This window comes from Symphalangus syndactylus, chromosome 7 (genome assembly GCF_028878055.3).
Source record: "Symphalangus syndactylus isolate Jambi chromosome 7, NHGRI_mSymSyn1-v2.1_pri, whole genome shotgun sequence".
Taxonomy (NCBI): domain Eukaryota; kingdom Metazoa; phylum Chordata; class Mammalia; order Primates; family Hylobatidae; genus Symphalangus; species Symphalangus syndactylus.
This window is the reverse complement of record NC_072429.2, coordinates 15,316,438-15,343,002: the sequence shown is the minus strand read 5'-3', so window position 1 is coordinate 15,343,002 and position 26,565 is coordinate 15,316,438. Positions and strand designations below refer to the sequence as shown.

At 42.4% G+C, this 26,565-nt stretch overlaps 1 protein-coding gene across 7 annotated transcripts; it reads left to right on the top strand.

Moving 5' to 3' along the window:
• Positions 1-5,781: 5,781 nt before the first annotated feature.
• Positions 5,782-26,565, top strand: NPM1 (nucleophosmin 1). Of its 7 annotated transcripts, XM_055285258.2 has the most exons (12): positions 5,831-6,158; positions 8,183-8,262; positions 9,449-9,568; positions 9,847-9,940; positions 10,862-10,968; positions 11,068-11,132; positions 18,755-18,812; positions 19,441-19,527; positions 21,074-21,175; positions 23,396-23,470; positions 25,830-25,843; positions 26,219-26,565. In XM_055285258.2, the coding sequence occupies exons 1-12, from the start codon at positions 6,101-6,103 to the stop codon at positions 26,253-26,255; spliced, it is 897 nt and encodes a 298-aa protein (XP_055141233.1). In that variant the 5' UTR covers positions 5,831-6,100; the 3' UTR covers positions 26,256-26,565. The 7 variants fall into 7 exon arrangements, with proteins under 7 accessions (XP_055141232.1, XP_055141233.1, XP_063498703.1 ...); XM_055285257.2 differs by lacking the exon at positions 25,830-25,843 and having other exon boundaries at positions 5,782-6,158; positions 26,209-26,565; XM_063642633.1 differs by having other exon boundaries at positions 23,396-26,565.

The window sequence follows — 26,565 nt, the reverse complement described above, 5'->3', positions numbered from 1 at the left end:
GAGCCACTGTGCCTGGCCTAGTTTTTGTATTTTTGTATTTTTTTTTTTTTTTTTGAGATGGAGTCTCGCTCTGTCACCCAGGCTGGAATGCAGTGGCGCGATCTCGGCTCACTGCAGGCTCTGCCTCCTGGGTTCATGCCATTCTCTTGCCTCAGCCTCCCAAGTAGCTGGGACTACAGGCACCTGCCACCACGCCCGGCTAATTTTTTGTATTTTCTTTAGTAGAGACGAGGTTTCACCATGTTAGCCAGGCTGGTCTCGATCTCCTACCTCAGATGATCCTCCTGCCTCAGCCTCCCAAAGTGCTGGGATTACACACGTGAGCCACCGCTCCCAGCCTTCTCTATAATTTATAACAGCACAAGACTAGAAACAACCCAAATGTCCATTAATAAGGAACTGGTTCAATAAACTAGAGTATATCCACACTATGCAGCTGTAAAATAGAAAATGCAGCTGTGAATGTGAGAAAAAAACTTTATATGCTACCATAGAGTGGTGTCTAGAATATGTTGCTAAGTGAGAGAAAAGAAAGAATAAAATGCAAAGCAATGAATACTGTATATTATTTGTTACTTAAGAAAGTATTTCCTAGCTCTATCCATTGAAAAACACTAGAAAAACAACCAATGCAATAGCAATGAGTGCTTTTCATAACCAGAATGTGGTCTCTAATGCCACTTACCACTGAAAGGAACCAGAGTCCTTAAAGAAATGGCTTAATCTATGTTGGGGCAGAAAATGTACAAGGTGAACCTGGAATTATTATTTTTTAATTGAAAGCAAGTTTATTAAGAAAGTAAAGGAACAAAGAATGGCTATTCCATAGGCTGAGCAGCTTGAATCTGGAATTTTTATTTATTTTATTAGAAATGAGGTTAGGCCGGGCGCGGTGGCTCACGTCTGTAATCCTAGCATTTTGGGAGGCCAAGGCAGGCAGATCACGAGGTTAGGAGTTTGAGACCAGCCTGGCCAACGTGGCAAAACCCTGTCTCTACTAAAAATACAAAAAAATTAGCTAGGAGTGGTGGCAGGCACCTATAATCCCAGCTACTTGGGAGGGAGGCTGAGGCAAGAGAATCGCTTGAACCCAGAAGTCGGAGGTTGCAGTGAGCCGAGTTTGTGCCACTGCACTCCAATCTTGGGCGACAGAGCAGGACTCTGTCTCAAAAAAAAAAAAAGAGAGATGAGGTCTTGTTATGTTGCCCCGGCTGGTCTCGTACCCCTGCCCTTAAGGGATCCTCCTTCCTGAGTCACCTAGCTGGGATTATAGGCACAATCCACCAAGCTCCGTCTGAACCTGGAATATTTTATCATACCAGAATGTAAGAAAGCTGTCAGACATTGCTGGAATTATTTCACAAAAACATCAATGCCAAATTGAAAGGGCTCTCATTGCCACAATGAACCATTTGAGTACCAAAAAATCATTATTAAAACAAATTGAAATATTAGCTGTAGTAAAACTCATGTGCAGGTAAAGATACTAAAAAAATTAGTTACCTTTGGAGACACTTGGGACTCCACCTTATTCTGAAAACAAGGAAATAAAGACTCAATCATTTTCCTGCTTTTCTTGTACAAATTATTTCTATTTATTTATTTTTTGAGACAGTGTCTTTCTCTGTTGCCCAAGCTGGAGTGCAGTGGCTTGATGATGGTTTACCACAGCCTCGACCTCCCCGTCTCAAGTGATCCTACCACCTCAGCTTCCTGAGTAGCAGGGATCATATGTGTGAGCCACCACACTCAACGAATTTTAAAATTTTTTGTAGAGATGGGGTCTCCCTATGTTGCCCAGGGTGGTACAAATTATTTTTGGCCAGGCATGGTGGCTCACACCTGTAATCCCAGCACTTGGGGAGGCCGAGGCGGGTGGGTTGCTTGAGCTCAGGAGTTCAAGACCAGCCTGAGAAACATAGTGAAATCGTCTCTACCAAAAATACAAAAAATCAGCTGGGCATGGGAGGCCTTTGCCTGCAGTCCCAGCTACTTAGTAGGCTGAGATGGGAGGATCACTTGAACCTGGGAGGCAGAAGTGAGCCAAGATCACCCCACTGCACTCCAGGCTGGGTGACAGAGTGAGACCCCCATCTTAGAAAGAAAATTATTATTATTTTTTTTTTGAGATGGAGTTTTCACTCTTGTTGCCCAGGCTGGAGGGCAATGGTGCAATCTTGGCTCAATGCAACCTCCGCCTCCCGGGTTCAAGCAATTCTCCTGCCTCAGCCTCCCAAGTAGCTCTGGAATTACAGACATATGCCACCACACCCAGCTAATTTTTTTTTTTAATTTAGTAGAAACAGGATTTCATCATGTTGGTCAGACTGTTCTCAAACTCCTGACCTCAGGTGATCCACCGGCCTCGGCCTCCCAAAATGCTGGATTACAGGTGTGATCCACTGCACCTGGCCGAAAATGATTTTTTAGGGTAATAAAATAATTGATCAAGAAACATTCTCCTTTACATAAGATTACAGGCTGGGATTACAGGCATGCCACCACGCCTGGCTAATTTTGTATTTTTAGTAAAGACGGGGTTTCTCCATGTTGGTCAGGTTGGTCTTGAACTCCCGACCTCAGGTGATGCACCCTCCTCAGCTTCCCAAAGTGCTGGGATTACAGGCGTGAGTCACCACACCCGGCCAGGAACATGTTAAATGACAACATCACTCAAGGTAATGTGTAGACCTTGTTTTGATCCTTATTCAAGCAAATCAACTGTTAAGAGACAGAGGTATTTGAACTGGGTAATTCATAATATTAGAAATATATATATCTATTTTGAGATGGAGTCTCACTCTGTCACCCAGGCTGGAGTGCACTGGCTCAATCTCAGCTCACTGCAACCTCCATTTCCTGGGTTCAAGTGATTTTCCTGCCTCAGCCTTTCAAGTAGGGAGAGAATGCCTTAGTAAATATCTTTGTACATATATAATTATTAATGTCTGAAAGTAGTTTTGTAGAGTATTCTAAGAAATGGATTTGCACAGTAAGTAGAGCAGACACTTACAAATATATATACTGTACATACAAATGCTTCTTTTCTTTTTTTTGGTTGTTTGGTCTTTTTAGAGACAGGCTCTCACTCTCTCACCCGGGCTAGAGAGTAGTGGTGTGAACATGACTCACAGCAGCCTTGACTTTCCAGGCTTAAGAGATTCTCCCACCTACCTCAGCCTCCTGAGTAGCTGGAACTACAGGCACGTGCTACCACACCCAGCTAATTTTTTCTGTTTTTTTGTAGAAACAGGGTCTCACTATGTTGCCCAGGGTGGTCTTCAACTCCAACCCCTCCTGCTTCAGCCTCCCAAAGTGCTGGGATTACAGGCGTGAGCCATTGCGCCTGGCATTCACTGTTTACGTAAGCAGGGTCATATTTTATATATATATAAAATATATATTTTATATATATATAAAATATATATTTTATATATATATAAAATATATATTTTATATATATATAAAATATATATTTTATATTTTATATATATAAAATATATATTTTATATTTTATATATATATATACATATATATATATATATAGTTCTACAACTTTGCTTTTTCACTTCATGTGGCGTAGCTATCTTTCCAGGATATAATATATAGGGGACCACTGTATTCTTTTTAGAAGTTGCACCGTATTCCACAGGATAAACTGATATACCATTTTTTAAATACAAGTTTTATTTTAATCTTCATTTTTTAACATATTTTATCATGGAAATTTTCAAACAAGAACAAAAATAGAAGGAATCCTATGATGAACAACCGTATACCCATCACCCAGCTTTAACAATTATCATCACGTAGTCAATCTTATTTCATATATACCCTCCCACTCTCCTTTCTCTTCCCCTTTTGCTGGATTGTTTTTCTTTAAAGTCTTAGATAAGGCCGGGCACCATGGCTCACGCATGTAAGCCCAGCAATTTGAGAGGCTGAGGCGGGTGGATCACTTCAGGTCAGGAGTTCGAGTCCAGCCTGGCCAACATGGTGAAACCCTGTCTCTACTAAAAATACAAAAATTAGCTAGGCATGGTGGGGGGCGCCTGTAATCCCAGCTACTTGGGAGGCTGAGGCAGGAGAATCACCTGAACCCAGGAGGCAAAGGTCACAGTGAGCCAAGATCATGCCACTGCACTCCAGCCTGTATGACAGAGCGAGACTTCAGTCCCCCCAAAAAAAAATTAAAATAAAAAATAAAATAGTGGCCGAGTGTGGTGACTCACGCTTGTAATCCTAGCACTTTGGGAGGCCAACATGGCGAAACCCTGTTTCTACTAAATATACAAAAATTAGCTGGACGTGGTGGCAGGCACCTGTAATCCCAGCTACTTGGGAGGCTGAGGCACGAGAATTGCTGGAACTCAAGAGGCAGAACTCGTGAGTCAGAGATCTTGCCACTGCACTGCAGCCTGGGCAAGAGAGCAAGACTCCGTTTGTCCGTTCCAAAAAAAAAAAAAAAAAAAAAGCTGGCCGGGTGAGGTGGCTCACGCCTGAAATCCCAGCACTTTGGGAGGCGGAGACAGGCAGATCACCCGAGGTCAGTTTGAGCCCAGCCTGGAGAACACAGCAAAACCCCATCTCTCCTAAAATACAAAAATTAGTCGGGTGTGGTGGCATGCACCTGTAGTCCTTGCTACTCGGGAGGCTGAGGCAGGAGAATTGCTTGAGCCTGGGAGGCGGAGGTTGCATCCAGCAGAGATCACGCCACTGCACTCCAGCCTGGACAACACAGCGAGACTCCGTCTCCACAAAAAAAGAAAAAAAAAAAGGCATAACAAATTTAATGACTCAAAGCTTTATGTGACACAGGAGCTCTCAGAAAGGAACAGTTAAATTATAACATGTCCATATTATGCGTTAGTATGTGTCCACAACTAACGCATAATATGGACATGTTATAATTTAACTGTTCATTCCTCTCGATAGACACTGAAATCGTAAGAAATAATGCCTTGGGGTGGGGGGGGGGTCTTCCTTTCTGAGGCTATCATTTGTATTCCTCACTTCTTAAATTTGTTTGATATGTTGAGGCTAAAAAAAAAAGATTACCGGTCTTCAGAACGCCCCAATGCCCGCAGGGTGCTGGGGTGCCTCGGTTTGTCAAGGTGTAGCTTAAAACGTTAATTCCCATGCTCGCTCCCAAATATTCGAATTAAGGCTTCTGTAGTTCTTACAAGTCACCCGCTTTCTTTCAGGAGGAATGTTAAAGATTAAGAGCGGCAAGAAGTCAGAGTCGGCCCACCCTCCGAGCTCCCTTAGGGCGATGTCCTTGCTCATTTGGAGACTGATTCAGTCCCCTTTTGGCCCCCAAGTTACATAAAGATGAGGACTTTGGAGATGTTTCCTCAGGAAGGACAGAGCTGAAAAACAAAATTCCGTAAGTCTGGCCGGTAGCTACATCTTTCCTTCCTAACAAAGAGTAAGCCGCAATTCACTTTCTCTGGCACCTAAACTTTGGGGTAACGATTAACTGCGATCCGAAGCCTTCAGGCAAGTAAAAAATTCCTGAAGTGATTACGCCTGTTTGGAGGCTTGCAGGGCACTAGGGGATGTGGAAAGGTGAATCGAGGTGCTCTCTGGCTTATTCCCAGCCGGCTAACCCGCCATATCTTACACAGCTAAGGGCTGCCGACGCCATTTTGCAGGGTGGGCTGCGCAGACTCTTGGCGGGAGGCCGGCACGCTTGAGCGAGAGAGGACGTGGAAGTGTTGGAGGTGGGGAGCGCGCGTTACGACTGGAAAGCACGCGTGCGCACAGGCGACAGCAGCGGAGGGGTGGGGCCAGTGTACGAGTGCGCGTGCTCGGTGGGAGCCCGCGGAGTACCTGGAAGGAGGTGGGGGGCGAGGTAGAAAGGAGTAGGGTTGAAAAGCGCTTGCGCAGGAGGCTACGGTACGGGGGTGGGAGGGCTTCGGAGCACGCGCGCAGAGGCGGGACTTGGGAAGCGCTCGCGAGATCTTCAGGGGCTATATATAAGCGCGGGGAGCCTGCGTCCTTTCCCTGGTGTGATTCCGTCCTGGGCGGCTGTTATTTGGAGCAGCGTTCGTTTATCTCCGTCCGCCTTCTCTCCTACCTAAGTGCGTGCCGCCACCCGATGGAAGATTCGATGGACATGGACATGAGCCCCCTGAGGCCCCAGAACTATCTTTTCGGTAACTGCTGGGGGGAGCTGGAGCGAGGCCGAGCGGGGCCTGGTGGTGGTGAGGGTGGGGGTGAGGGGCGGGAATCCGGCTGCAGCCGGGTCTGGTGGAGACCGCCAGACAGACTGGAGGCCTGAGCGGGTGGGAAGAGCTGCCCGAGCCCTGGACCTGGAGGGATTGGAGCCGCGGGGGGAGCCGGTGGCGTGAAGGGGGAGGAGACGAGCGGCCTGAAGCGTCTGGGGCGTGAGCGGTCCGAGGCCCAGGGCCTGAGGTAAAGCGGAACCGGCCGCCTGGAAGTTCGGCCGTTGCCGGGGATACGCCGCGGAGCTCCAGGCGTAGTTTATTTTCTAACGGCGTTCATTCGCAGGCTTTTGATGCCAGGCCCCGGGTTGGTGGTCCCGGAGGCTGGGTTTACCGGGAAGCACGGGCCAGCTTGTTGGAGGGGATAGATGCACAGTCTGGCGTTATTCTGGCCACAGAGTGTAGAAGCTGCCGGACCTAGACTTCATTCGCGTGCTTCGGCCAGTTACTGGGGGTGGGGAGGCGCGGCGCGGCGTGTGGAGGCCGCAACCGCTGGGAGCACGTGGTTGCCACGTGGTTGGGGGAGGGAGGGGGGTGTGGGCGCTACATCCGGGGCTCACCGGCGTGTTGCCACTCCCGAGCCAGGGATGCTGTGGCTCTGTTGAAGTGGGAAATGTTAAGAGGCTGGTAGCACTAGGATTCTGGAGTTCTTTGTTCACTGCTCACAGCATCTACTGTGATGGCAGCTTTCATTTTTTTGAGCGCCTTTTTTGTCTCACTGCGGTAGGTGGAGCCAGCCTCACTTTGCAGATGAGGATACTGGTGCCCAGAGATAAACTCACTTAACGAAGGCTGTACTTATAGGCAAAGAGACTAAATCTAAACCAAGACGCTTGACTCCGTAGCTGCTGCTTCGTGAATATTAATGGGGCTTCGTTTTAGGGGGACGTCTTCGCATGCCGCCATTGGTGCGGCATTGACCAAACCGCTTTTCTAAATACAAGAAACACGTAGAGTGTTCGGTTTGAGTCAGATCAAGACCTAAGACTATTGGCAGAATTTTTGGAGCACCACCCCCCCCCCCCGACTTGCGGTAGCCCTGCCCCAAAAAGGAGAGTCCCACTTGGGTTTTTGATCTCAGTAGGATTAATTGCAGAAGCCTAATCTTTGTACTATTCAGACTTTGAAGTAAGTGCAAATCCTACCGTGAATTTTATCTTGTTCATTATCCGTGCTGAGATTTGTTAATTAAACCTCTGTTCACATTTAAGCATGTATATGTATTGGTAACGGTTAGATGATAGTTAAACGGAATCCTTTAAGATTTTTATTCTTAAAGTGTTTTGAAGAATTTTGCCCATTCATGGAGTGGGAGTAGACACATGTATTTAAAACATTAAGGCTTTAGTTCCTAGCTGAGAATTCAATTCTGATAAGTTTATATGAGTACTTTTTGATAACTATTGGAAACAACCCTCATCTTAAACATAATTTCTGAATATAGTTTGAGGCGTATGTCACTTTCTGTTGCTTTAAAGAGTGGAGTGTTGATCCCTGTAGCAAGCTTCGGTTCTTTTACTTTTATCATTTTTCTTTTGTAATAGTAAGCTATTCATGTTTGTAACCGTTCTCATTTCGAAATTGCCATTTGGGAATTTAGGTAGGTAAATCAGCTGTTTTAAATAGAGGGAAACTTAACATTGGACATTACATTTGGTTTCAGATGATTGCTTCAGGTTGAGATTTACTAAACTGTTGAGCTTGTTTATGCAGAATAACAGTACCTATCAGCGTAGAGATGAAATATGATGAGAGAATGGAATTATAGTCTTCTACGGGTGTTTGCAGAGGTTTCTGTTAAAGAAATCTAGGAATTGATTATTCTGCTTTGCCGTCTGGTAGCTAAAATAGTGAAAAACTAGTTCAAAAGTTAGACCTGACCTTTTTGGTTACCCACACTTAAGTTTCAGTGTTATTTTTCTCCTTGTTAGAGTTGCTTTTTTCTTCATTTACAGGTTGTGAACTAAAGGCCGACAAAGATTATCACTTTAAGGTGGATAATGATGAAAATGAGCACCAGTTATCTTTAAGAACGGTACTTAAACTTTCAAAATAAACTATTTAACCCTACTTGATTTCAGCCTTTTAGTTTCTATTCATGTGGCTTGAGACTTTTTTCCTTTGCTGACTGCTTATAAAATACTATTTCTTACACCTGGATATTGTGTGTACCTCATTGTCTGTACATCTTTGAAGAACTTGGCATCTATACCACTCATTTGGTAACCATGTAAAATCCAGTCACACTGTTCAACTTGCCTTATTTATTTTCTTCAGTTGGATTATAAAGCCCTTGTAAAAGGCATCAATAATCTTTCATGTCTACCAGAGACTAGCCTTCTGCTCAACTTAGAAGTTGCTCAATAAATATGTTAGGTGGTCTATATTGTATATGCATATTTATGCATTTCTTAAATTTTCTGAATGAGAAACTGATTTGCCAAGATCACAAAACCTGAGGACAACATTGCACAAATTTGTTTTCCAAGGTAATAGTGAGAGGTTTATACTTGTTTTTTAAAAAAATCATAGTCATGTGCCTCATTGCAACTGCTGGGTCAACAGATGGATCGCATATACAGTGGTGGTCCTGTAAGATTATTATACCTTATTTTTAATATACCTTTCCTGTTTTTTTTTTTTTTTTTCGTTTGGAGACAGTCTCGCTCTGTCACCCAGGCTGGAGTGCAATGGCGTAATCTCGGCTCACTGCAACCTCTGATTTCCGAGTTCAAGTAATTCCCTGCCTCAGCCTCCCGAGTAGCTGGGATTACAGGCATGTGCCACCACACCTGGCTAATTTTTGTGTTTTTAGTAGAGACGAGGCTTTACCATGTTGTCCAGGCTGGTCTCAAACTCCTGACCTCATGATCTGCCCGCCTCAGCCTCCCTAAGTGCTGGGATTACTGGCATGAGCCACCATGCCTGGCCCTTTCCTATGCTTAGATGCACAAATACTTCTTATTGTGTTTCAGTTGCTTACAGTATTCAGTACAGTAACATACTGTACAGGTTTGTAGCCTAGGTGTGTGTAGTAGGCTATACCATCTAGGTTTGTATAAGCACATCCTTAACGATTGTACAAAGATGAAATTGTCTAACAACACATTTCTCAGAACCTAGCCCTGTGGTTAAGTGACGCATGGCTGCATATAACATTTGGGGGGGGGTGTAAAATAGGTGGAACTCAAAATTGAAGTAGTATTTTTTTTTGTTCACAGGTCAGTTTAGGGGCTGGTGCAAAGGATGAGTTGCACATTGTTGAAGCAGAGGCAATGAATTACGAAGGCAGTCCAATTAAAGTAACACTGGCAACTTTGAAAATGTCTGTACAGCCAACGGTAAGGGCACTTATGTACTTTGGATGTTGTGTCAAGGTTTAATTCTGTTTTAAGGTAGGTTTGGTGTCATTTAGTTGTGCCAAGGAGTTAGAAAGTGGTTCTTTCTCTTCTGTCACTGGAGTTCAGTGGTCAACTCTTGAACATGGGGGCTTCTGCGGCTAGTTTATCAGAGGTGGAAAAACAGGTTCAATGGTTTGTTGATTTGGCTTATGTGTTTGCCTGTAATGTTTATTGTTCATTTTCTTCACGTTTAGTGATTAAAAATTTCTCCCTTCTAGGTTTCCCTGGGGGGCTTTGAAATAACACCACCAGTGGTCTTAAGGTTGAAGTGTGGTTCAGGGCCAGTGCATATTAGTGGACAGCACTTAGTAGGTATGTTATTTTTATATATTATACTACTTAGTTTATTGTCTTTCGTGCAGTTGCTTGGTTCCCAGTTTGGTCTTAAAGCATAGGTATAGTACTACTGTCTTTATAATACGTTCCAATGTGAGTCTAGAAATTTATAATTGGAGAGGGCAAATAAATTTTTGGGGTGGGGGGAAAAATCTTGCTCTGTCACCCAGGCTAGAGTACAGTGGTGCAATCTTGGCTCACTGGAACCTCTCTGGGATTCAAGCGATCCTCCTGTCTCAGCCCCCCCAGTAGCTGGGACCACAGGCGTGCGCCACCAAGTCCAGTTGCGTTTCATGGTTTTAGTAGAGAAGGGGTTTCGTGATGTTGGCCAGGCCGATCTTGAACTCCAGGCCTTAACGTGATCTGCACGCCCTGGCCTCTCAAAGTGCTAGTATTACATGCATCAGCCACTGTGCCTGGCCTAAAAATTTTTTTAAAATAAAGACAGTCTCATAACGAGGCTGGAGTGCAATGATGTGATCATAGCTTGCTATAGCCTCGAACTACTACTGGGTTCACCTCAGCCTCTGGAATAGCTAGAACTACAGGCACACTCCACCATGCCTGGCTAATTTTTTTTGTATATGTGCAGATGGGTTCTCACTGTGTTGCCCAAATTGGTCTCTTGGCCTCAAGTGGTCCACCTTGGCCTTCCCAAAGTGAGATTACAGGCATAAGCCACCCTCCCCAGGCTTCTTGCATTTAAAACCTGGCAGTGAACATTAGGCTTCAAAATAAAGTTCCTTTTCCCGTTTGCTTTTTTTTTTTTTTTTTTTAATAGAATAGAAATCTGTTTTTAAAGTATTTACTGTATACTATCAGTGTTCTTTTTTTTTTCTGACTTCTTGCTGCTTGAGTTTTATAATGTCTTATAATGTCTGATAAATTGTATTTTAGCTGTCGAGGAGGATGCAGAGTCAGAAGATGAAGAGGAGGAGGATGTGAAACTCTTAAGTATATCTGGAAAGCGGTCTGCCCCTGGAGGTGGTAGCAAGGTTCCACAGGTAGAGATGGCAATTTTATTATACAGGTTTTGTATTATAGCTTTTAGTTTGGTGATAGAACAGCTCTTGTTCATGATTATGTACCTTTTCTTTTAAAAGAAAAAAGTAAAACTTGCTGCTGATGAAGATGATGATGATGATGATGAAGATGATGATGATGAAGAGTAAGTATGATCTTAGAAACTTGATATACTTCTGGAATCTTAAAAAAAGGAATTTGACATAGTTCTATGCATGAGGGTTTTATAAAAGTCATTTACAAAAAGCCATCCTGTGTAATAGTTTATAATAAAAGGGCAAGTGGTCATCTGTTGTCAGTTTAAGTTAAATGAGCTGAGTTGAAAGGATATTGGGTCTATGAGCCTTTACAATGCTGTGACTTGTGACTCTTCAGAAGGGTAGACTATAGCGTTTGAAATTTGATTATGTCCCTTTGTTCTGAAGATTTAGCGGATGTGTTATACCCATCAAGCCTGGTATGTTTTATGGTGAACAGTTAATGAGATTAGGTTGGAAGAAAATATGACTAAATAGCTCTGTATTCATTTTACAAGTTGTTAACTGAAGGTTTGTTATTCTCCAAAAGGATTTTGGCTTGTGGTTTTATGTAGATACTTATGGACAAAAATAAGATTCTAAAAGGGATATTAAGATTTTTCTTGGGATTTAAAATATGGTTGGAAACAGTATTTGATGAGTTTATATTAAACTAGATCAAACTATTGTTATAAACAGTTAACACACACACTGTTATAAAGTACTGTTTATAATTGGTCTTATGTGTGCCAGTATCAGTAATACATCGAATACTTTGATTTGGCTCTCAGCTTTGTCCTTCAGTTCTGAGATTGGTCCATATGCATTTATTGAAAACATAAAAGAACGTGCACTTTAAAAGAGAACATGCATGAATGATCAAATTGGGAGTTTAGGTTTTAAGGTGGTGGTTCTGGAAAGTCTTGAGCATGGCAATGAAGGCAGAAAACAGGAAAAGAGCTGAAAGCTTAAAAATTCAAAGTATGACCAGGTGCAGTGATTCACACCCATAATCCTAACACTCAGCCAAGATGTGAGGATCTCTTGAGGCCAGCCTGGTCACCATAGCAAGACCCAATCTCAAAAGAAAAATAAAAATTCAAAGTACTTGCATGTCAAACTTATAAATGAACTCAAAGGCAGTATTTGACTGTCGCTGTTTTTGTTTTTTCTTTTTTTTGAGATGGAGTCTCCTGTTGCTCAGGCTGGAGTGCAGTGGCGCCATCTTGGCTCACCACAACCTCTGCCTCCCCGGTTCAAGCGATTGTCCTGCCTCAGCCTCCCGAGTAGCTGGGACTGCAGGTGCAGGGCACCATGGCCTGCTAATTTTGCACAAGTTTATAAAATAAGTATTTAATAGCATTTACCGAGGCTCGGGGACAAGCAGCCCCTTCCAGAAAGGCTTTGGAGTAGGACCTGATTGTAGTCTTGATCCTGTTGGGGCTTTGGAAGATTTCCTATTTTTAAAAATGGATATAATTAGGCTAGGCGTGGTGGCTCATGCCTGTAATCCCACCACTTTGGGAGGCTGAAGTGGGTGGATCACTTGAGGTCAGGAGTGATCAGCCTGGCCAACATGGTGAAACCCGGTATATCTACTAAAAATATAAAAATTAGTTGGGTATGGTGGTGCCTGCCTATTGGTCCCAGTTACTTGGGAGGCTGAGTCAGGAGAATTGCTTGAACCCGGGAGGTGGAGGTTGCAGCAAGCCAAGAATGCGCCACCACATTCCATCCTGAGCAACAGAGGGAGACTCCCATCTCAGAAAAATGAGTATAAATTCATGATGTAACCACAATGTAATTTTGTTTGTCTCTAAGTTGGGCATTGATAGGAATGAAAAGTGTAGATATCAAGGTCCAAATCAGTAGCTGGTATTTTTTGTGGGAATTTTTTTTTTTTTTTTTTTTTTTGCAAGTCTCGCTCTTGTGCCCCCAGGCTGGCATGGAATGGTGTGATCTCTGCTCGCTGCCTTCCAGGTTCAAGTGATTCTCCTGCCTCATCCTCCCAAGTAGCTTGGATTACAGGCGCTTGCCACCATGCCCGGCTAAGTTCTGTATATTTTTAGTAGAGACGGGGTTTCACCATGTTGGCCAAGCTGGTCTCGAACTCCTGACGTGAGGTGATCTGCCCGCCTCGGCTTCCCAAAGTGCTAGGATTACAGGCGTGAGCCACCATGCCCCGCCATAAGTTTTCATATAAGTTGAAGAAAGCGTACTAAGGTCTATGCATAGTAGTAAAGGATGCCTTGAGGGAAACAAGTCTTAATAGAAACTTCAGTGGTGAGATGGCAAGGGCCCAGCATAGATAGATGGCAATGAAAATGCAAAGAGGTGCATGAAGGTTTGTTATAGTTACTTAGAAATCTAACCCTTTGAGGCTGGGCGCGGTGGCTCACGCCTGTAATCCCAGCACTTTGGGAGGCCGAGGCGGGTGGATCACAAGGTCAGGAGATCGAGACCATCCTGGCTATCACGGTGAAACCCTGTCTGTACTAAAAAACAAAAAAAATTAGCCGGGCATGGTGGTGGGCGCCTGTAGTCCCAGCTACTCAGGAAGCTGAGGCAGGAGAATGGCGTAAACCCGGGAGGCGGAGCTTGAAGTGCGCCACTGCACTCCAGCCCGGGCGACAGAGCGAGACTCCGCCTCAAAAAAAAAAAAAAAAAGAAATCTAACCCTTTGAACACAAATAAAAGGGGAAATTGGTCCCCTCTTGAGGATGGAAAGGGTATATGGTGTGGGCTTTGGTTGACTCTTGATTTAAGCAAGAAAAGCTATGTAATGTGCATAGTGCTGATGTATACTATACATAGATGTATGTAATGTTTTTTTTTTTTTTTTTTTTTTTGAGACGGAGTCTCGCTGTCACCCAGGCTGGAGTGCAGTGGCGCGATCTCGGCTCACTGCAAGCTCCGCCTCCCGGGTTCACGCCATTCTCCTGCCTCAGCCTCCTGAGTAGTTGGCACTACAGGCGCCCACCACCATGCCCGGCTAATTTTTGTATTTTTAGTAGAGACGGGGTTTCACCGTGTTAGCCAGGATGGTCTCAAACTCCTGACCTTGTGATCCGCCCGCCTCGGCCTCCCAAAGTGCTGGGATTACAGGCGTGAGCCACCGCGCCCGGCCCAGATGTATGTAATATGTTGATAGTATGTGGCCCTTAAATATCTTTTTTAATTTATTGGGCAATTTCTTAAGTAAAGCTGGACTTTTTTTTCTTTTTTTTTTTTGAGACTCTTGCCCCGGCTGAAGTGCATTGTTGGCCAGGCTGGAATGCAGTGGTGCAGTCTTGGCTCACTGCAACTTCTGCCTCCCGGGTTCAAGTGATTTCCTGCCTCAGCCTCCCAAGTAGCTGGGATTACAGGCATGTGCCAGCATGCCAAGCTAATTTTTTGTATTTTTAATAGAGATGGGGTTTCACCATGTTGGTCAGGCTAGTCTTGAACTCCTGACCTCAGGTGATCTGCCCACCCCAGCCTCCCAGAGTGCTGAGATTACAGGTGTGAGCCACCACGCCCTGCCAGGAAAGCTGTTTTGATAGTAGTTTTGATAGCTGTTTTGATAGTAGTTTAATAGCTATTTTGATAGTAGTTTAATAGACTTGTTTTAACGAATAAGAAAAAACCTTTAAAAACATTCTCATCTTGTTTCTAGCACAGGGGAGGCACCTGCAGGGATTGGGTTCTTTTTTTTTTTTTTTTTGAGACGGAGTCTCACTCTGTCACCTAGGCTGGAGTGCAGTGGCTCACTGCAAGCTCCGCCTCCCGAGTTCACGCCATTCTCCTGCCTCAGCCTCTCCGAGTAGCTGGGACTACAGGCGCCCGCCATCACGCCCGGCTAATTTTTTGTATTTTTAGTAGAGGTGGCGTTTCACCGTGGTCTCGATCTCTTGACCTCGTGATCCGCCCGCCTTGGCCTCCCAAAGTGCTGGGATTACAAGTGTGAACCACCGCGCCCTGCCAAAGGATTGGGTTCTAATGCCAGAAACTTGTACTGACAAAATCACTGTTAAAAAGCACTTGAAGGGCTATTTGTGACAGCTTTTTAAGTTATGATACTTCTAAATACAGCAAATATTTCTTCGGTATTGGAAAGACAGGTGTTTCTTACATGAAGTTGCTGTATTGGGATTTAGAGACCAGTATGTTCAGTTTTTGAATAAACGTGAACCACTTGGTATTTGCTAATACAGACTTCTGCCTGACTCGCCCTCCAATGACTCGATTTGATTACTCCACTCCGTTATTTACCTATTAACAGTTCGCACCTGTAATCCCAGCACTTTGGGTGGTCAAGGCAGGCGGATCACCTGAGGTCAGGAGTTCAAGACCAGCCTGGCCAATATGGTGAAACCCCATCTCTTCTAACATATAGCTGGGTGAGATGGTAGGCGCCTGCAATCCCAGCTACTAGGGAGGCTGAGGCAGGATAATTGCTTGAACCCGGGAGGCAGAGGTTGCAGTGAGTCGAGATCACACCATTGCATTCCAGATTGGCCAACAAGAGTAAAACTCAAAAAAAAATGTACAGTTCAGTGGTTTTAGTGTTCATAGTTGTGTAGCCATCACCACAATCAATTTTAGAACATTTCATCACCTCAATGAGAAATCGTACTCTATAGGTATTACCCCTCATGCTCCTCAGCTCTAGTCAACCACAAATGAACTTTGTCTATAGGTTTCCTGTCCCTCATATTTTGCATGAATGGACTTCTGTGACTGTTTTCTTAGCACACTGTTTTCAAGTTTCATCCATGTTATAGCATTATCAGTACTCCATTTATTTATATGGTTGAATACATTGTATGGGTATGTTTGCTTATTCATCAGTTGGTGAGCATTTGGGTTGCTTCTACTTGTTGACTGCTACGAACGCTTGTAGACATGTCATTTTACTTGGGTGTACACCTAAAGCAGAGTGGCTCACCCATTGTATTCCCACTAGCAGTGTATGGGGCTTCTGATTTCACTCCAACCTACTGAGTTCACTACACCTTCACTTGCCATTATCTGACTCTAATCCTGGTGGTGTGAAGTGCTGATTGTGGGTTTGATTGCATCTCCCTGTGGACTAATAATGAGCATCTTTTCATGTATTTATTGGCCACGTATGTCTGGAGAAATGTCTTTGCCCATTTAAAAAACCCAGTTCTCTTTGTCTTTACTGAGTTGTAAGAATTCTTTTTTCTTTTTTTTTTTTTGATACGATTTTTTGTATTTTTAGTAGAGAAGGGGTTTTGCCATGTTGGCCAGGCTGTTCTTAAACTCCTGTCTTCAGTGATCCACCTCCCTCTGCCACCCAAACTGCTGGGATTACAGCTGTGAGCCACTGTGCCTGGCAAGAATTCTTTTTTTTTTTTTTTTTTTTTTTTGACAAGTCTCTGTTGCCCAGGCTTGAGTGCAGTGATGTGATCTTGGCTCACTGCAACCTCCTCATCCCTTGTTCAAGCAATTCTGCCTCTCCCAAGTAGTTGGGATTACAGGCACGCCCCCACCCCCGACCATGCCCGGCTAATTTTCTGTATTTTTAATAGAGACCGGGTTTCGCCATGTTGGCCAGACTGGTCTTGAACTCCTGACATCAGGCCTGACTCGGCCTCCCACAAGTGCTGGGATTACAGGCGTGAGCCACTGCACCGGGCCCAAGAATTCTTTATATATTCTGCAAAAAAGTCCCTTATCAGACGCAAGCTTTACAGATTATCTTCCACCATTCTGTGAATTGTCATTTAACTTTCATGATGGTGGTCTTTGAACAAGTTTTTAATTTTTATGACGTCCGATTTCTTTTTGTTGCTTGTGCCTTTGGTGTCAATCCTAAGAAATCATTGGTAAATTCAAAGTTGTGAAAATTTACCCCTTTAATTCTGAGTTTTGTCTTTTAGTTACATTTAGGGCTTTGTTCCATTTTGAGTAAACTTACGTGTATGGTGTGAATGGGGGGGTCCAAATACAGACTTTGGATGAAGATTAGCAGTTGCCCCAACATGATTTGTTCAAAAACTATTTTTTCCCCATTGAATGATCTTGGCAACCTTTAAAAGAGTCACTTATGGCCGGGTGCGGTGGCTCACGCCTGTAATCCCAGCACTTTGAGAGGCTGAGGCAGGCGGATCATGACCAGGAGATTGAGACTATCCTGGCCAACAAGGTGAACCCCTGTCTCTACTAAAAATACAGATTTTAGCTGGGCATGGTAGCGTGTGCCTGTAGTCCCAGCTACTCAGGAGGCTGAGGCCGGAGATTTGCTTGAACCTGGGAGGCAGAGGTTGCAGTGATCTGAGATTGTGCCACTGCACTCCAGCCTGGCGACAGAGCGAGACTCCATCTCAAAAAACAAAATCACTCACTATAAATATACGGATTTATTTCTGGAATATTCTGTTGATGTATCTATCCTTAACAGGTAAGAACCGTACAACACTGTTCCTTTGTAGTTTTTATTTATTTTTTTGAAATGAGTCTCACTCTGTCGCCCAGGCTGGAGCACAGTGGCTTGATCTTGGCTCACTGCAACCTCCGCCTCCTGGTTCCTCCTGCTTCAGCTTCCTGAGTAGCTGGGATTACAGGCGCCCGCCACCACGCCCGGCTAATTTTTGTATTTTTAGTAGAGACTGGGTTTCCCCGTTGGCCAGGCTGGTCTCAAACTCCTGACCTCATGTGATCCGGCCATCTCGGCCTCCTAAAAAGTGCTGGGATTACAAGCGTGAGCCACGGTGCCTTGGCCCCATTGTAGGTTTTATAGCTGATTTTTTGAAATCAAGTGTGAGTTCTCTAGCTTTGTTCCTTTCCAGATTGCATTTGGCCTCTTTGAGTCTCTTAAGTGTATTTTTTGTTTTTGTTTTTTGAGATAGGGTCTTGCTCTGTCAACCCAGGCTGGAGTGCAGTGGCGGAATTACACAGTTACAGTTCACTGCCTCAAGCAGATCCTCCTGCCTTAGCTTTTCAAGTAGCTGGGACTACAGGCACACAGCACCACGCCTGCTAATTAAAAATTTTTTTTTGTAGAGAGGGTTCTCATTATGTTGCCTAGCCTGGTCTTGAACTAAAACGATCCTCCCACCTCAGCCTCCCAAAGTGTTAGGATTATAGGTGTGAGACACTGTGCCAGTTCTTGGGTTTGTATATAAATTTTAGGATCTGTTTCTACAGAGACCAGCTTGGGGAGTCTTCTAATGATTGTATTTAACCTGTATATTTGGGGAGTGTTGCCATCTTGGTAATATCAGAACATGGAATGTTTCTATTTAGGTCTTTAATTTTTTTTTTTCAAACACAAATTCACTCTGAGTGTACAGTTTAATATAACTATACATTACTTAAATATACATACATTATACAGTGGTATAGTGTGTATTCATGCAAAACTACTCATTGAGCAACTTCATTTCCCAGCCCCTAGCGATCACAATTATTCTATTCTATAGAAAAGAAATCCTTCTATTTCTTTGAGTTTGACTACTTTTAGATACTTAATGAATAGAATCATACAGTGTTTGTTCTTTTGTGGCTGGCTTATTTCACTTTGTTCAAGGTTCAGTCACGTAGCATGCAAGAGGATTTTCATTGTGTGTACATACACATTTTCATTTAGCCATTTAACACTTGGGTTGCTTTCACCTCTTGGCTGTTGTGAACAATGCTTCGATAAACATGGGTGCACAAATAATCACTTCAAGGTCCTGCTTTCAATTCTTGTGTCTACTCCCAAATTTTGAAAGTGCTTAATGTCTTGACATTTCATTCGTAGTGATGATGATGATGATTTTGATGATGAGGAAGCTGAAGAAAAAGCGCCAGTGAAGAAAGTAAGTAGATACAATGCTACAAGGTTGTTTAACTAACAATAGAAATGGTGATTTTTTTAGTGCTATTTGCTTGTTTTGTAGTTAAGGGAAGCTGGTGTGGGAGATATCTCATACTGAAAAATTAGTCCTGACGAGGCCTACAGAAAACTTACAGTGGGGAATGGTCTGTTCTCTTTATCCGTGCGGCTCTCCGCCAAATTTATTAGTCTTGTGTAATCTTTTGTCCAAGTGGTTGCTGCTTTTTCTTTTCTTTTTTTTTTTTTGAGACGGAGTCTCAGTGTCACCCGGGCTGGAGTACAGTGGTGCGATCTCGGCTCACTGGGTTGAAGCCTCCCGGGTTGAAGCGATTCTCCTGCTTCAGCCTCCTGAGTAGCTGGAATTAGACTCATGCCACCACACTCAGCTAATTTTTGCATTTTTAGTAGAGACGGAGTTTCACCATGTTGGCCAGGCTGGTCTGGAACTCCTGACCTCGTGATCCACCTGCCTCGGCCTCCCGAAGTCCTGGGATTACAGGCATGAGCCACCACGCCAAGCCTGTGGTTGCTCCTTTTCTTAAATGGCTTGGACAGTTTTGTTTGCACTGTTGGGGTCAGGGACAGTGATTAAGATAAATTTCTAATTGCAGTCTATACGAGATACTCCAGCCAAAAATGCACAAAAGTCAAATCAGAATGGAAAAGACTCAAAACCATCATCAACACCAAGATCAAAAGTAAGTGGCTACATTTACACATGGGTCTTATTGATCTAGTTGGGAAAAAAAGATCTACTGTGGAAGAATCTAGTGTGTCTGAAATTTGATAGGCCTTTATAGAACCCCTGTAATTGCTGTTTAAAAGTTAAAATCAGCTTGCTGCAGCTGGGCTCAGTGGCTCACTCCTGTAATCCCAGCATTTTGGGAGGGAGGCCGAGGTGGGTGGGATCACCTGAGGTCAGGAGTTTGAGACTAGCCTGGCCAACATCGTGAAACCCCGTCTTTATGAAAAACACAAAAATTAGCCAGGCATGGTGGTATGTGCCTGTAATTCCACCTACTCAGGAGGTGGAGACAGGAGAATTGCTTGAACCTGGGAGGTGTGGAGTGCAGTGAGATTGCACCACTGCACTCCAGCTTGGGCAAAAGAGGGAGACTTGGCCTCCAAAAAAAAAAAAATCAGCTTGTTGTGTGTTGTAGGTACACACACATAAACATACTAAATGTAAGGTGCTGTTGGGGTTCCAGTGGCCGGGGGGAAGCCATTAGACTGTTTTGAAAGAGATGGACCCTCACTATGTCACTCAGTCTGGATTAGAGTTGTGTGGTCTCGGCTTACTGCAACCTTCACTTCCCGGGTTCAAGCGATTCTCCTGCCTCAGCTTCCCAAGTAGCTGGGACTACATGCGCACCACCAGGCCCAGCTTATTTTTGAGTAGGGATGGGGTTTCACTACATACGTTGGCCAGGCTGGTCTCAAACCCCTGACTGCAGGTGATCCGCCCTCCTAGGCCTCTCAAAGTGCTGAGATTACAGGTGTGAGCCACCATGCCTGGCCTGAATTTTTTTATTGTGAAGTCAATAGTTGTTTCCCGTAAGGAATCTTTGTTGAAAGGTATGTCTGCATAGAGTAGAGGTTCTCAACCTTGGCTGCATGTTAGATTGAAGTAGAACATTTGGGCCTAGACAGGGTGTGTTGATCTCATTCCTGGCCTTACCCACTTCCCTGCAGAAAATGGAATTTAAAGGAAAAAAAGTTTAAAAGAACCCCAGTACTTGTGCTCTACTTATGGAGATTGTCATAAACATGGTCTGGGGTGGGTCCCAGGCATCAGACTACAGTGACTTTCTTGCTTTATTTTTAGGGATTTTCGATTTCCTTTTTTGACCTTAGTATTGTGCATAAAAGCAAACTCCCAAGTTACTCTTTTTATTTAAAGAGATGGGTGTCCTATTCTTGCCCAGGTTGGAGTACAGTGGTATAATCATAGCTCACTACAGCCTCCAGCTGCTGGGCTTAAGCAATCCTCCTGCCTTAGCCTCCTGAGTAGCTGGGATTACAGGCATGCACCACCATGCCTAGCTAATCATCTTATTCCTTCCTTAAAGGAAAGATTTTAAGAAGAAAATTACATGACGTGAATTTATTGATGATAATTCCAGTTGTATAATTAGCTTTATAAGGGAGTTTTGTGAGAATATTTGAGGAAATCCAGATAGAATGGGTTTTAATTAGGAATTGTATTTGTTCTTATGACCTTTTGGAAATTCATTTCTTTTTCAGGGACAAGAATCCTTCAAAAAACAGGAAAAAACTCCTAAAACACCAAAAGGACCGAGTTCTGTAGAAGACATTAAAGCAAAAATGCAAGCAAGTATAGAAAAAGTGAGTAGTTATCTTAAAAAAAACCTTTGTCTCCCCCCTCAAATTGTATGTGTCTGGTTTGCATAGACTTGAAGAATGTTTTCTTGTTTTTTTGTTTGTTTTGGTTTAATACACTTGCCCTGTTCGTGGTGTGAATTTTTTCAAAAATTTATTATAAAGCATTTATAATTGTGTCTGTGGTGGTTTTTGCATATGCAAAATTAAATATGCCTTATTTTCCATTATAAAAGGAATGTAGTGCATTGCTTGCAAGATAACATTCTGACCTTCCATGTTAAAATAGATCAGTGAGAACCCTTTGCTTATTCTGGTTGTAAGATATGCTAGAGAACCAACAGAGGGCGTATGAGACTTCATTAAAATTGCAAACAGCTGGAAAAGTAGACGCTGGCTGTTGCTTGGTATTATAGTTAAATATTCATGATTGACCCTAGTCAGAAGTAATTTTCAGCAGATTGAGACATTGCTGTTTGTCCTTTACACCAAGTTGTCACCAGTTAATACATGTAGTAGTAGCTAGATTTTGTGAATGACTAAATAGGCTTAAATCTAGTTTCCTTTTGTCTTAAATAATGGAAATGTGGGAAGAGGATTAGGTCTCTTGTCTGCCTGACTGGGGGATTTGAGTAGGTTATGGAATAAATGGTTTAAAATGCCTTGGAAGCACATTTGAGAGAAGCTTTAATTCTATGAATAATACTTTTTAGACTCCAACTATTGAGAGCAAATGTGGGGTGGTGAGGAAAAATTGCCAACTCATTTCCCCATGTTTTTCTTGTGCTCTATAGATTTTTCGTGGCTTCAGTAGATACCTTGTACAGTGATAAGTCCACTGGAAAAAAAATTTTAGAACTGGAACATATTTCTTGTTTTAGTCACACTGTAAACCCTTTAGCCTTCCTGGTTATCACTGATTTTTGTCCCTTGGATACAATGCTAAAATGACATCTTTTAGATGCCCCTCCCCTCCATTTTAATATGGTCCTATCTCCTTGGTTTAATTGCAGGCGCATTGAACAGTCCTGGGCACTACATGTAAATTAAGCCCAAAGATGGGGAGAAAGGAAAAGGAGAGACAAATATAGTCCATACTGAGTGTCATCAACAATCCAGACTGAAGTCTTCTATTTTAATGTCAATCCCCTTTTCTGATTTGCCACCCATGCCTCTTCAGGCTGGAAACAATCTCTTGGTTCCCTAAAGCACTTTCTTCTGACTGCTGTGATTCAGTGAACCTTGCCCTCTGCTTTCTATTACTTGTGCATTTGCCTCACCTGACAATGTTTTAAATCGCCTTTGTATCTCCTTAGCTGCTCAATAAATATTTGAATGAATCAATTAAGAATGTATGTGACAATAATTTTGAAATGAAAATTGTGAGGTTTATTTTACTAGGTTATTGGAGGCAGTTGTTTCTTAATGTTATACCTGATTCTGCCAAAGTCCCTTGGACATTTGAAAACCTTCTCAATCTTTTAAAAATGCATAAAAGATACTTACAGGGAAAGATATGAATTAAATTTAATAAAAAATACATTCAGTGCTTTAAAGTAATTCTAAAGTAGTGATAAATAAAAACAGTTGAAGATATTTGCAATAGTAAATGTTTTGAAATTTTGGTGACAAAGTCACAGGTCTTGCCAATACTGTTGTAGTTTCTTGCCTATATCCATAATTTGAAGGAAATGGTAAGAGTGACTAGTGAAATGTAATTACTGTAATTTTTTCCCCATTCAACTTTATATATTTTTAACTGATGACCAGATCATTGTTGTTCTGAACCAGTTTGTGGTCAAAAGTGTTTGGTGGGGTTTTGTTTGTTTTTAAAGAACAGTTTGGGTCACTTGACATGGTTCTCCAAAGGGGTGTTATGGGTTGTATTAGGTTCTGGGTGATAACGGACTTGTTAGATAATACAGATAAGCAACCGAGTTGCCATGTTTGTCTGTATAATCTCAAGTGTAGCTTATATTTATGTTCTTAGAGAGGTTGTCAGGGAAGATTTGACCCTTTGGCAAATCTGTTTGGATAGAGATACTAGCCATGCTGCCCAATAGGGCTTTCTGGCCCTGAAAAAGACATTGAGTATTCTTGGAAAGTTGAAGGGAAAAAGAATAAACTGATCCATGTAGTAGCATGCAGATTATTGAGGAATTTTCTAAAGGTATCTCTCTCAGTGTATTTCTCTACTTACCTGTAATAATGCTTTTGTCTCAATAGGGTGGTTCTCTTCCCAAAGTGGAAGCCAAGTTCATCAATTATGTGAAGAATTGCTTCCGGATGACTGACCAAGAGGTAACTGGATTTTCTGGGGACATGATTAAATCCAAGTTTTTTGTGATTTATTATGATTCTGCCTTTACCCTTTTTAAGTGTTGGCTCTTTTTAAAAAGTTCCTAACCACAGATAATATTTCATTTAATGAAATACCTGAAAACTCGTGTATTAATGAAATACATGAAGAATACAGTTGGCAGTCTGAGACGACAACTTTAGTATATTTTTCCCAGATTTCCTATAGTAAATTATTTCTTGGTTATTGAATTCAGTTTTACTTTTTTGGTACTATGTTGGTTAAGGAAATTGCTGTGGTTTTCCTTGCTGCTCCATTTGACTGCTTGGGGCAGTCTGGTCTTTGCTTTTTTGGGAGTTGGTAGAGATCATTTTCTTTTTTTTTTTTCATAGATCTTATGGGAAATACATTTTGCCAAAATCATCCTAACATGAAATCTGGAAGCAAGACACTAAATTGTGGCTACTACCAGATACATAAGCTTGAGTTAGCTGTTAGATTTTACAGTTAGTACGTGTGAAAGTCTTAGTTAACATAAAGATTATGCATTTATTTTTGCTCTTATTTACACTTGACTCATAAGTGTAAGAAAATGTAAAAGTGGTTAAATAGGGACGTTAGGTATTGTGTAGAGAACCGATGCTGCATTTAATGGTCTTTAGGTTTCCTGTGGTCAGCTTTTTAAAAAAAATTAGGAAAATTTGGCAATTAGCTGTTTTTTTTTTTTCAGCCATAGTATTTAGCACTTCAGTTATTACACTTTAATTTTTAGTTTTCGGGTTCGTAAAACCCTGATAATGGTTAATTTTGAGTTTAGCTTTGTGAAAGTTGTAGTGATGGGCTGTGATGATCAGATTCAGTCTTTTGGTTGCTGTTCTGTCTTTTCTCTACATTTGAATCCCAAAGTTTAAAGTGTGAGTTTTGGGAGTTTATTTGGAATACTAAACATTGATTTGAGCGTAAGTTATTTTGAAACTCCGCATTATGCAACTGTTTATTTAATATTGAAAATAGTGGAAAGTCAGACATAAATAACCAGCATGTACTAACAGCTAAGCATAAGAGATGCATTCTTCAACTACTGCCAAGGAAAGTGATGATAAATTTAATGATTAAGTTGCAGTAGTCTTCTGTACTTTATAACAAAGGCTTGTAGCTACAAAGTCTTGTAGCTATTAAATTACTGAACCAGCACTTCTACCAGAAGTATTTTCTTTTTAAAAAAAAGTATTTTTGGCCAGGTTGCTCTTGAACTCCTGGCCTCAGGCGGTCCTCCCATCTTTTCCTCCCAAAGTGCTAGGATTACAGGCACGAGCCACCTTGCCCAGCCTACCAGAAGTATTTTCTTGCTCTAGAATTGAAAGTGTTTTCAAGTGTCAGAATGATATTTCTGGAATAGTAAATGTTTAATAACTTGAACTTGAATTACTATTACAGAGATTATCAAAACTAAATGCTTCCTGTGTTTGACATAGAGATGCAAAATGCAAACAATGACAATATATTTGTTTGAACCTGATGATAAGAAGATCTCTGCCTGGGTGTGGTAGTTCATGCCTATAATCCCAGCACTTTGGGAGGCAACATGGCAAAACTCCATCTCTACTAAAAATACTAAATTTAGCTGGGCATGGTGGCATGTACCTGTAATCCCACCTACTCAAGAGGCAGAGGCAGGAGGATCGCTTGAACCTGGGAGGCAGAGATTGCAGTGAGCACCACTGCACTCCAGCCTGGGTGGCAGAGTGAGAGTCCATCTCAGAAAAAAATATTTCTGTGATATTTAATATTGGCATTCAGTATTCAGTTACCTTGTACCTGAGAACCCATTGGCTGTGAAACAGTGACAGCTGAGAGAATCTTGAGTCATCTTATTTCTAGTTCTTGGTGAACTTCTGGACTTTTCTTCAGAACCACCTTGCCATGTTGGCCAGGCTGGTCTTGAACTCCTGACCTCTCAGGTGATTTAACACCTTGGCCTCTTAAAGTGCTGGGATTACAGGCGTGAGCCACCATGCCTGGCCAGCTGTTTTTTTGTTTGTTTTTTTGTTTTGGTCACCCATCTGTAGTGTGATCTTGGCTTACTGCAACCCCTGCCTCTTGGGCTCAGGCAGTCCTCCCACTGCAGCCTCCTGAGTAGCTGGGCCTCCTGTAGTTGCACACCACCAAGCCTGGCTAATTTTGGAATTTTTAGTAGACAGGGTTTCACCATGTTGCCCAGGCTGGTCTCAAATTCCTGAGCTGAAGTGATCTGCCCGCCTCAGTCTCCCAAAGTGTAGGGATTACAGGCGTGAGCCAGCATGCCTAGCCTCAGCATATAGTTTTTTCTAAATGTACACATGCCCAGGCACACATGCACAGGCAATTCAGAATCAGTTTTTGGTGTTTATGTAACTTTATTTGCCAAATCTGGCCAACTCTAAAGCTGGTCTCAGGGGAGATGAAGTTGGAAGTAACATTGGCCAAATGGGTCTCTGTTCTTTCTCTTGATTTCCTTAAGTAAATAATGCTAAACTATTAAATAATTATTAGTATATTGTTCACATTATTTTTATGACTGATCAAAGTGTTTGGAATTAAATTACATCTGAGTATAAATTTTCTTGGAGTCATTTCTTTAGAGTTAAATTCTCTGGTGGTAGAATGAAAAATAGATGTTGAACTATGCAAAGAGACATATAATTTATTGATGTCTATGAAGTGTTGTGGTTCCTTAACCACATTTCTTTTTTTTTTCCAGGCTATTCAAGATCTCTGGCAGTGGAGGAAGTCTCTTTAAGAAAATAGTTTAAACAATTTGTTAAAAATTTTCCGTCTTATTTCATTTCTGTAACAGTTGATATCTGGCTGTCCTTTTTATAATGCAGAGTGAGAACTTTCCCTACCGTGTTTGATAAATGTTGTCCAGGTTCTATTGCCAAGAATGTGTTGTCCAAAATGCCTGTTTAGTTTTTAAAGATGGAACTCCACCCTTTGCTTGGTTTTAAGTATGTATGGAATGTTATGATAGGACATAGTAGTAGCGGTGGTCAGACATGGAAATGGTGGGGAGACAAAAATATACATGTGAAATAAAACTCAGTATTTTAATAAAGTA

Excerpts from the sequence above, each read along its gene's own strand:
- NPM1 (XM_063642633.1), top strand. The coding sequence starts at position 6,101 with ATGGAAGATTCGATGGACATGGACATGAGCCCCCTGAGGCCCCAGAAC. Across the intron at positions 6,159-8,182 it reads GCCCCAGAACTATCTTTTCG|GTTGTGAACTAAAGGCCGAC; the intron begins GTAACTGCTGGG and ends CTTCATTTACAG. Across the intron at positions 21,176-23,395 it reads TGCAAGCAAGTATAGAAAAA|GGTGGTTCTCTTCCCAAAGT; the intron begins GTGAGTAGTTAT and ends TTGTCTCAATAG.